The 11214-nt window shown below is 43.8% G+C and overlaps 1 protein-coding gene across 4 annotated transcripts; it reads left to right on the forward strand.

Moving 5' to 3' along the window:
* Window positions 1-2803: 2803 nt before the first annotated feature.
* On the forward strand, window positions 2804-7536 carry ZNF32 (zinc finger protein 32). Of its 4 annotated transcripts, none has more exons than XM_082639170.1 (3): window positions 2804-2872; window positions 5216-5355; window positions 6555-7536. In XM_082639170.1, the coding sequence occupies exons 2-3, from the start codon at window positions 5286-5288 to the stop codon at window positions 7346-7348; spliced, it is 864 nt and encodes a 287-aa protein (XP_082495296.1). In that variant the 5' UTR covers window positions 2804-2872; window positions 5216-5285; the 3' UTR covers window positions 7349-7536. The 4 variants fall into 4 exon arrangements, with proteins under 4 accessions (XP_082495296.1, XP_082495298.1, XP_082495297.1 ...); XM_082639172.1 differs by lacking the exon at window positions 2804-2872 and adding an exon at window positions 2881-3033; XM_082639171.1 differs by lacking the exon at window positions 2804-2872 and adding an exon at window positions 3125-3865.
* Window positions 7537-11214: the final 3678 nt, after the last annotated feature.

Raw genomic sequence — 11214 nt, forward strand, 5'->3', positions numbered from 1 at the left:
ATTTTCTTTCTCTTATTGATTTGTATGGTCTCTCTAAATATGACAGTTATTAATATTTTCCTAGCTTGTCATGTGTTAACTTCAGTTAACGGTGGTTTTGACACAGAAGTATTGGATTTTAATGCAATCAAATCCAGCAATCTTATTCTTTATTGTTTCTGCCTTTGTTATTACCATGGTTAGGAAAACCCTTCCTAGGCCAAAATTATAAAATTATTAAACCATACATTCTTCTGGGCCTTTTATGGATCTGGGTTTTACATGTAATCCACCTGGAGACTATCTTGGCATAGGAGTTAGATAAACATTTACCTTTATTTTTGGCCAAATGGTTCGCCTTTTGTCATAACAAGTTATTGAATTATCTATCCTTCTGTGATGTTCTGAAATGCATGTGAAGTAAAGTATTAGTTCTTTGGCAATTTTTCAAATTGACATTCCTGACACCCTCGCACAGCTCCCCTCCTTCCTGCTGAGTGTGTGTTAAGATGCAGGCAGTGGTTGAGGACTGGGCCCCGCGTAGGATCTGGGTAAAGACTGCTAAGTGTCTGTCAGGGGAGGGGTGGGTGGGTCTCATCAGGGTCTCATCAACCCCATTCCTAACCGCTTTCTCCTCCACTTTCCATTCAATGTGTCCACTTTCCTGAGACACCTTAAGATTTGTTGAAAAAGGTGACAACATTCCCCCTTTACAGTTACCTTCTCCCACCAAAGCTTTGTCTTCTACTTTCACAATGGGAGCTGAAACGTCCTAACAACCACAGCTGATCCTGACCCCAACAGAACTGATAGGACTTCTAGGTGCATGGTGTTGTTTATCAGCAGGGGAAATGACTTCGGGCCCTGGGGTGAAACACTCAGCCTTACTGACACAGCCTTGGGAGAGAAGGGAGCAGAGATACTCGTACAGCACCACCCAATCAGGTGCAAGGACTGGCCTTTGCTTGGTGCCACCTGGGCTTTGAAAATTGTCTGTGGCTGCTGTAAAAGGAAAGAAAGAGCAGTGACTGTGCCCGTCCCTTAATGCCCTACCCCTTTCTCTTTCTGACTCTGGAACAAATAATGAAGGAGGCACCACAGGGAGCCCTGCATTTGTGCTGAGGGGCCTTTCAGGAGTGGGGCCTTCAGGGCAGTTTCCCCTGCACACTCAGGGGCTTCTCTGTAAGACAGCTCTTGGCCCAGGTTTTGAGAAAGAGCGTTCATTTTGCCTTCTCAACTAGACTGTCAGCTCCCTTTCTAGGAGAAGAGAGTGTATCTTGTTGACATCTGTGTCCCCAAAACCCAGCACAGTACCTGACATTTAAAATGGGCTCAGGACATAAAGGTTCAACAAACTTAAGTATCGATGTGCTGTTAGTAATAACAGACACTTAGGAATCAACTTATAACTTACACTTTGTACACTGTGTGAAATTAAATGTTTTGTTTTGTTTAATAGGTGGCTTTGGTGTAGAGGACAAGGACATAGCAAGCGGAAACATTCCTTGTGAAACTCCTCATTCAATAGGATAGACTAGTCTCTGAGTGGGAGCTCTGGAGCAGGGAGCCTGGAGAGAAGTACACTGAGGTGAGCTCCAGGTTGAAGGAAAACAAAGGTGATTCCAAGGGGGAGGAAGGAAGCCCAAGAAGCCTAAGCCCCCAGGAACTTTAATGCCAGTCTTCCTTGACCAAATTCCCTCTCAGAGGCCAGGATTCTATAAAAATGCATTTGAAGGTGGCTTGAGGCATTTAGAGAGCCTTTAACTCATGGATGTTCAAAATCAACCTTTGTCCCCTCCCAGTATCATACAACAGGGCCAAGGATTTGACTTGTGGCTCTTCAGAGAAGCCCCATGAAAAACAGCTCTTGCCCCCTGAACTGAGCGATTTTCAGGGCTTAAAATTTCTCAATGCTTCAGACACACAGTCAGTTAAGAAAAAAAATCTAATTTATTACCCTAGAAAATACTGTTTTCTCTCCATAATTCATGGAGTACATACAGAACGATTTTTTTTCTGGGTTCACTCACATACCTGCCTTTGCTCTGAAGCAATAGGATAGCGGAGTGGCCTGGCCTGGACCCTGGCCCTTTCAAGAAGCCTTCACCTGGCCCCTGTAGCTGTCACCTGAGCCTATCCTGGGCTCTCCACCAGGTAAGAAGCCTGTCCAGAATCCTGTAGCTAGTCAATTTGCTTGTTGGCTCCAGACTGCTGTGATGGAGCCAACAAGCAAATTCAGGACAATTCCAAACCTGATCTCTTACCCATTATTTAGGGTGCAAATTCTTACTGACGGGATCGGTAAGGCATAGCTCTCCTCTCCAGGCTCTCGAAATTTTCCTGTGGTTTTCCAAGTCCTCTTTTCCCACAGACCTCACTTGAAATATTTGCTCCTTGTCTCAGAACTCTAATTACACATTCAGTTTCTGCTCATGCAGCGGCTCAACGCAAAACCCCTCAACACCCGAGGCTTTATCAACTCATTTCTTCCCAACACTTTGCTTCAGAACCCTGGATTCCCCATTTCCTGGCTCAGCGGACGGCTTCACCAACCTGCCATCCCACGCCTGGCTAATCTGAGTGGCCGTTTGGTGCTCTCCGCCCCCGCTCTACATCCGCGAACAAGTCGGCGTCTCTGGCTCGGGGCCAAACAGGAGGGACCCGAGCGCCCAGCGCGCACCGAGACCCGCAGAGCCCGAGCGGCCGGTCGCATCGCCGAACTACGGTTCCCACAGTGCTCGGGGAAGCCGGGGCCGCCGAAGTGCGGCCCACCCCACCCCCCCGGCTCAGGCTCGCGCGGAGCCTCCTGGGAGTTGTAGTCCGGGCCGCTCGCGCCGGCGCTGCTGAGGGCTCGTAGTCGGCCTTTGTCTGTCTGCGGGCGCGCGCCGCTGCGGTGAGTGAGGCCGCCGGCCGGGTTCGTACGCCCGGGCGAGGCGGGGCCCCGCCTGCAGGCCGCGGTCCCCGAGCCCCCTGCGGCCCTGAGTAGGCCTGGCCAGTTTGGACTCCCCAGGGCAGCCAGCTGCGAGGGGAGAGGTCTGCGGCCCGCAGGAAAAGGTCCAGCTGGACCATAGAAAGGGGTGCTGAGGCCCAGCGCGCAAGGCCGGCCCGGGGGTTTGGGGGTGGGGGCAGACCTGAGGCGGGAAGGGAGAGTCTGTCGGGAGGCGCAGGGGTCCCTCCGCCGCACAGCACGGCCGGGTGTGGAGCAAGGCCCTGCACCCCAAGACGCGGGAGGGGGAGACCACAGGCAGGTGTGCCCCGGGGCCCGCGGGGAGGGTTTCAGAAGATGCACAGGAGAAAGTGCAGTCTCTCTGACGTGGGTGAAAGGGAGAAAGGACAAACTTCGTTGGGTGGAGAATAAGAAAGGACAAAGTGGATTCAGGTGTGCAGAGAAAATAATCACCCCTCCCCAGAATCTCCTAATCCTGAAACTATCCCTCAAGAAAGCAACTATCCTAGTCCTCTGCTGTGGACTCCCAACTTTAGGCCTTAAATCTGTAGGTCATGTCAGAGGCCCTTCACATTTGGTTCTTTTATTCTCCCAAGAGCTACTTGATAATACAGTGTTATCAGACTATTTAGTAAGTGAGGAAATAGGGCTGTTTGGTTACTTGCCCAGTGTCATTTACGGGGAGAGAAGGGTAATCCAAGTCTCTCATGGCCTAATTCTGAGCTCTTTCCACAGGATATAATGGCCTTTCTGATAGGAAAAGCAATATTTTCTACTATAAAGTGACTTTCTCCAAAATCTTCAGGAAATTGATTTTTCAGATTTGTGGAATCTAGGGAGAAAAATACGACAACTTCCCTTTATTAATCAAGGAGGTTCCTGAGACACAGCTGAGCTGTTTCTTGTTGAATATCTCACAACATGTGGAGAGGCACAGCTGTAAGTGCTGCCCACGTGTTCTGCCCAAACTATTTGCCGGACTAACCAGAGACAGAGTCCAACCTCAGGTAGCAGGTACCCATATACTTCCCACTGACTCTTGGTGGATGTGCGGTTGAGCAGTAACACCTTCCACTTCCAAGTGAATGGTGTTGTAGTGTCCTGACACTCTGATAGGGCATCGCTTTGTGGCCTGTACTGCAAATTGGAGCTGAGTCCTCCAAATAAAGGGTTTAAATGCCTCTCCAGTCATCACAACATGTAGCAGAAAGGGCAGTTGTCAAGAAGACCAGGTGTTTGGGTTAACAAAGAATTGTAGTATCACACTGCTATTTCATTAAATCAGGAGGCCAGCATTTTCATGGGACATAGTAGAGGGAAACAAAGGTTATACATTGAACCACTGCATAAAGTGTAAGTATTCAGTAATTAGGGTCCCGAAATAAGAAGAATATCCCCGCCAAAATACAAAAGGATAATATGGAACAAGAGGATTCCTAGGATCTGGAAGAATAGTAAGGTCTGGTCAAGCTCTGTTCCATTCTATTTCATTTTATAAGAATTCTCACCAGCTTTTTAGTGATGAGGAAGTAGAGAATTGTCTGGACATAGGCTTTGGATCCAAAAAGTCTTGGATTTGAGCCTTTGCCTCACCTTGACTCCTTACTGGCTCTGGGAATAGGGGCAAGTTACTGTAATCGGTGTGCCTTGGGCTTGGTTTTGGAGTCTGAAGTAGGTCTTTTTTTCCCCAAGAATTGGCAAGTATTTATACTTCCTCAGAACTGGTATTCTCATACCTTGAAGAGTCTGGAGCCTCCTAAGAAGTGCCAAAAGGAAATATGAAATCTCTTGTTCTGTCCTAATAACCTAGAGGGGACTGGAGAGGAGAGCTGGAGCCATTTCAATCATAGAACCAATCATGATGGCTGAATTTTTTTTTATATTCTGAATTCCTTTGGAGGCTTGGAGGATAAAATAGCAGGCTCTTAGGTAGGGGAAGGAAGTGGACGATTCCAATCACATGCTAAGGCTAAGCTAAGGTACAAATAGGACGGACCATTATCTTGGCACTGGCAAGAAGAGATACTTGTTTGCTTTATGTCTTCTCTGCTTTCCCACCTCCTGCTTCCTCCTGGACTCATTTATAAGTGGTCATGGTACCTTTTGGTTCATTTTGCAGTTACATTGTAGGTGACTGACATTACATCAGGCAATCAAGATTTCCTCCATTCACTCATACCCCAAACTGGAGCTCCTGTTGACTTTATTCTCCTCACTTATCAATTCTCCTGTCCTTTCCTGTTTGTTTTTGTTGTTCTGTTTTGTTTTTGTTTGTTTTTCCCTCCCCAGGTACTCAAGAACAGCCCATGGAAGAATCATATGAAGAGGTGGTGATTAAGGTCATAGAGCAGGAGTGGACATGTTTGGATTTCCAACAGCTACTCTGCTGGACTGTCATGGAAGATATGCCCAGAATGTAGCATTTTTCAGTGAGTCAGTTGATTGCTGGGATGCCCTCAACTCAAAATAATCAGTGTCCCTGTTCTCAGCACTAGTCAACAGGCTGAGGATGCAGAGAAGACGTTCCTTTGGTGGAGCTCACCGTTTCTAGGGATTACAGGGAAAGCCTACAAACTGGAGTTAGAAATAGTAGAAACAGGGCAGAACAGTCTTGATATGGAGGTAGTCTCTGAGAGAATGAGCAGTTTTAAATCTCAGCACAATCATTGAATAACAAGTTGAAATCTCCCTAGGATGACTCCAAGAAAACTATTATTAGTGATGAATGGACCCATATTTAAAGTGTAGTAGAAGGCTCATATTCAGGGCAATACTGGACAGTACTGTCAATATCTGCATAGGAAGTGTTGAGAATAACTTCCAAACCAAAATAGACTTCAGTTCCACCATAGCTTAGCAGATTGAAATAGCATGGATTTTAAAGGGAAAAATTACTTGGGTCAGATTTTGTGATAGCCCTGACTTGATCTGTGGTATCACACAAGTTATTTAACTCTCTTGAGCTCCAGCCTCTTCATTTGTAAAATGGGACAATAAGCTCTATCTTGGCAGGGTGCAGGGATTAGAATTAATAGATGTAAAGTACCAAGGATTCTGCTACATATATTCTGATATCATGGAGCTTACTCCACTGTTAGGAGAGCAGACTAGAGCAGAAGTGGATTTCTCATGAAACTAATGAAACAAGGTTCAGGATCTTTCTCTTACACTGGTCTCTTCAAGGCCTTATCCCTACTTTTATACTGTTTCTTAATGGAATCCATCCAAAATTTAAAGCTTTAGTCCCTACACAACCTGGATCCACACCTGTTTTGGTGTCAGAACTTGGGTATGGCACTAATTTGATCGTATATAGTTTTCTTAATTTTTCTGAGCCTGTTTTCTTATCTGTAAAATGGGAATAACCATGTCTATACACAATACTATTTGGGAGGCTAAATTAAACTAAATTTAGAGGCAGTACACTGCTATGGAGCATGCCTGAATCCCAAGTCTATGCTTACCTAGCTGCACAATTTTTGACAACCTCCCTATACTTTCACTTCCTTAACTGTAGCAATAGATTGTTTTCAGGATTAAATTATCTATGCAAAGTTTATAGTATAATATCTGGCACACTATAAGCACTCAAAGCATTGTTTCTTTTTTCCCTGTTCTTCTCACTCAGCATATTGGTGCCTCTTACATGACTTCCCTCTCATTTTACCAGATGTGATGACAGAAGCCCACCACAAATATGATCACTCTGAGGCCACAGGATCCTCAAGCTGGGATTTCCAGAATTCTTTCAGAAGAGAGAAGCTGGAACAAAAATCCCCAGATTCTAAGACACTACAGGAAGATTCACCTGGAGTGAGACAGAGGGTCTATGAGTGCCAGGAATGTGGAAAATCCTTCAGGCAAAAGGGTAGTCTAACGTTACATGAGAGAATCCACACTGGTCAGAAGCCCTTTGAGTGTACCCACTGTGGAAAAAGCTTTAGGGCCAAAGGCAATCTTGTTACACATCAACGAATACACACAGGAGAGAAGCCCTATCAGTGCAAGGAGTGTGGGAAAAGCTTTAGTCAACGAGGTAGTCTGGCCGTTCATGAAAGACTCCACACTGGACAGAAACCCTATGAGTGTGCTATTTGTCAGAGAAGCTTCAGGAATCAAAGTAACCTCGCTGTTCACAGAAGAGTTCATAGTGGTGAGAAGCCCTATAGATGTGATCAGTGTGGAAAAGCCTTCAGTCAGAAAGGAAGCTTAATTGTTCATATCAGAGTCCACACAGGCCTGAAACCCTATGCCTGCGCACAATGCAGGAAGAGTTTCCACACCAGAGGGAATTGTATCCTGCATGGCAAAATCCACACAGGAGAGACACCCTATCTGTGTGGCCAGTGTGGGAAAAGCTTCACTCAGAGAGGGAGTCTGGCTGTGCACCAGCGAAGCTGCTCACAAAGGCTCACCCTATAACCACTCTCATCAAAGGAAGTTCTCTTTATGAATTAACAGCATAAAATCCCCTGAGATTAAACAACCTATTCAATTTTACGGAATGAACGGAGACTCCTTCAGAAAGACCATCATTGGGTAGAGCAAACTGACTTTTCTCCCTTCCCCCAAATGAATATCAAAAATAAATGTCTTGTTTATTATCGTTATCACGTATGATTCATAATTTGTCCACTTATTTTGACCTAATTTCCCAAGGTACCTCCATTAATCTAGTACACAATTGGAGATTTATGTAGCAGATACAGATTTGAAATTTGCAATTGACACCACCAGCCTGTTTAAAAAAGTCAGCCCCTTACCAATCCCAAGACTATTCTCTACATATTCAAATTAATCTTGTTTTGCATTCAAGACCACTAGGCAGAATTCATGAGGCAAATCTAATAATCCTTATATTATCTGAATGGTAGTCTCAACAGCATATTCTAAGAAATCACCCATGTTCATAGCAGAGGCCCTAGCCTTTCCTTACAAAAATAGGATCCTTTCCAAGCCTGCACTGTGGTTTACTTCAGTCTTCCACTCCTAACTAGGATAGAGATAATTTACCTATAGCCAAAGAGCAGACAACTATCTACAATAGTTTGACGCAATGACTCTCACTCCCTTTTGGCAACAGTAGCAATATCTCAGAGTTAGAGTCACCTAGTAAGGGCATAAGTGTCCTCATTACTGAGCTCAAATTTGTAGTCAATAATGAAGTTCCAGTCCTCCAACAACACAATCCTCTTCCTCCTACACAGATACATGCATGCACATACAGAAGAAATTTGGAAAGTAATAGTTTTTTACCTCTAGTGGATGAGATTTCAGGAATAGTGGAGAGGAGAAGTTGGTTTTGAGGGGGAATTTCCAAATTTTTTAACTTTAGCCATCCCTAAATTTTCATTCTGAGCTTTTATGTAATTAAAATGATGAATGATGTAGATAGAGTGGTTTTCTTGATAAGATACCATTCCATTCTTTCTTTACCCTATAAGCTGTAGGTTCCTATAGACTATAGGCTCCCTCTAGTAGATCCTATAGGCTGTAGGCTCCTTAATCCAAGAAGCTTAACAGAAAATCTTGAGAGAGAGGTAAATTTTATCAAAGATCTTTGGGCATAGAAACACTTTAGAAACACTATGAGTTTGAATAATAATACAATAATACTTCTAAAGATACCCTGATAGTATTTTTTTATAAATTTATTTAGTAGTTTGTTCTTTATTTTTGGCTGAGTTGGGTCTTCAATGCTGCACGTGGGCTTCCTCTAGTTGCAGCAAGCGGGGGTACTCATTGCGATATGTGGGCTTCTCATTGTGGTGGCTTCTCTTGTTGTGGAACACGGGCTCTAGGCACGTGAGCTCAGTAGTTGTGGTTTGTGGGCTCTAGAGCACAGGCTCAGTAGTTGTGGCACACGGGCTTAGTTGCTCCACAGCATGTGGGATCTTCCCGGACCAGGGATTGAACCCATGTCCCCTGCATTGGCAGGTGGATTCTTAACCACTGCACCACCAGGGAAGCCCTACCCTGATAATAGTTGAAGATGCATACCAGAATGTTCATATCATCCTCATTTATAATAGTCATAAACTGGAAATAACCCAAATATCCAATAACAGGGAAGGTAATAAACTGTGGTAGAGTCATATAATAAAATACAACTCAGCAATAAAAAATAACAACTGATACATGCAATAACCTGGATGGGGCTTCCCTGGTGGCACAGTGGTTGAGAGTCCGCCTGCCAATGCAGGGGACACAGGTTTGTGCCCCGGTCCAGGAAGATCCCACATGCCATGGAGTGGCTGGGCTTGTGAGCCATGGCCGCTGAGGCTGCACATCCAGAGCCTGTGCTCCGCAACGGGAGAGGCCACAACAGTGAGAGACCCGGGTACCGCAAAAAAATAAATAAATAACCTGGATGAATTTCAAAGATTTGTGTTGAGTGAAAGAACCCAAACACACACACACACACACACACACACACACACAAATATAGTACATAATTCCATTTATATAACTTCACAGAACAGGAAAAACTAATCTGCAGTAAATGACGTCAAACAGTGGTTGCCTCTATGGAAGCGGGGGAGGGGACTGACTTGAAAGAAGCACAAGGAAACTTTACAGAGAGAAAAAAATGTTCTCTTCCTTTCTTCAGGTGGTAGATGCATGGGTCTATACAACTGTCAAAACTGATTGAACTCGACACTTAAAATCTATGCTTGTTATATGTAAAGTACATTTTATATATAAAGTATAGTATATGCAAAGTTTAAATAACAAGGAGATAGTTTTAAAATATTGCCCACAAGTTCTTCGACACTCATCATGTGTTCTATGTCACCTCCCCTTGAATCTGGGTAGGCTTGTGTTTGCTTCAAACAATGAAACATGGTAGAAGTGATGCTACATGACTTCCAAGAATAGGTCCAAAAAACACTTTAAAAGTCTGAAAAGTTTCTGCATGATTCTCAGGACACCTGCCCTGGAGAAAACCAGCTGCCAAGTAAAAAATCCAACTATCTCAAGGCCACTCTGCTGGACAAACAGCATGTAAGTGTTCCAGTTGACAGGTTCACCTGAGCTCCCAACAGATAGCATCAATTCTCAGCCATATGAGTGAACCATTGTAGATGCATAGCCCAGTAGAACCTTCAGATAACTATAGGCCCAGATGACATCTGATGAAAACTATGAGAAACCCACAAGTTAGAACTGCCTTCCCAAATTCCTAACACACAATATCATGAGAAAAGTTAAAGGTTATGACTTTATACTACTAAATTTTCAGGTTGCTTGCTATACAACAGTCTTAGTTAGAATATATATACATTTTAAGGATAAGCTATTTTCAAAAAAAATGAAAAATCTGGGGAGCAACTTGATATTAACTCTGAATAAATAAAAACAGGAAATTAGGATTTATGGTTCACAAGAAAGCTTAAGGTATAAAAATAGACATTCCCTTTGACAAAATAGGAGGCAAGGTATAGATTAGTTAAGCCAGATGCAATCCAAGTTACAAAATAAAGTAGATGTGGGTCTCCATCAGTCCTGGACTATGAGAAATGTGTGTGTGTGTGTGTGTGTGTGTGTGTGTGTGTGTATCTTAGAATCCTGGTTCTGCAGAAAAGAATCCATAAATAAAGAGCAAATAGATCAGAAAACATAAAGTATCTTTAAAAATATAATTCCTATTTTCTATATGTATATTATTAAATTTCTTTAAAGATTGTTGGCTGCTTATATTAAAATAATAACAAAACAGAGTTCTGGTTCCAGATGGCAAAGTAGGAAGATCCTGAACTCACTTCCTCCCATGGACACACAGAATCTACATCTACATACAGAACAATTTCCTTGGGGGGTGGGGGGTGCCTAAAAGCTAGCTGAGCAACTCCTACACACTGGGCAAATGAAAAAAAACAAAAACCAAAAAAAAAACCACTGAAGCAGGTAGAAGAGGCTGAGACACAATCTCACCATAAACCCACTGCCAGCAAGGCAACTCTCAATTGGGAGTGAACTCAAAACCTGGAGCTTCTCCCTGAGGAGTGAAGGGCTTGAACCCCATATCAGGCACCCCAACATTTAAGACCTGCACCTGAGAGACAAACCCCCTAAAACATCTAGCTTTGAAAACCAATAGGGCTTGCATTCATGAGACCCACAAGGCTATAAAGAAATGAGAAATTTAAAAAAAAAAAGAAATGAGAAATGGCTCTTAAATGGCTCACATGCTCAGATTGATTCACACCAGGGTCCAGCACAGAAGCAGCCAACTGAGAGGTGCCCAGATTTTATGTGAAAGAGGCATATTTGCTTATGTTAAAGTG

The sequence above is a fragment of the Mesoplodon mirus genome, assembly GCF_964341445.2.
Source record: "Mesoplodon mirus genome assembly, chromosome: 2".
NCBI classification, from domain to species: Eukaryota; Metazoa; Chordata; class Mammalia; order Artiodactyla; family Ziphiidae; genus Mesoplodon; species Mesoplodon mirus.

Excerpts from the sequence above, each read along its gene's own strand:
- ZNF32 (XM_082639170.1), top strand. The coding sequence starts at position 5,286 with ATGTTTGGATTTCCAACAGCTACTCTGCTGGACTGTCATGGAAGATAT. Across the intron at positions 5,356-6,554 it reads CCAGAATGTAGCATTTTTCA|CATATTGGTGCCTCTTACAT; the intron begins GTGAGTCAGTTG and ends CTTCTCACTCAG.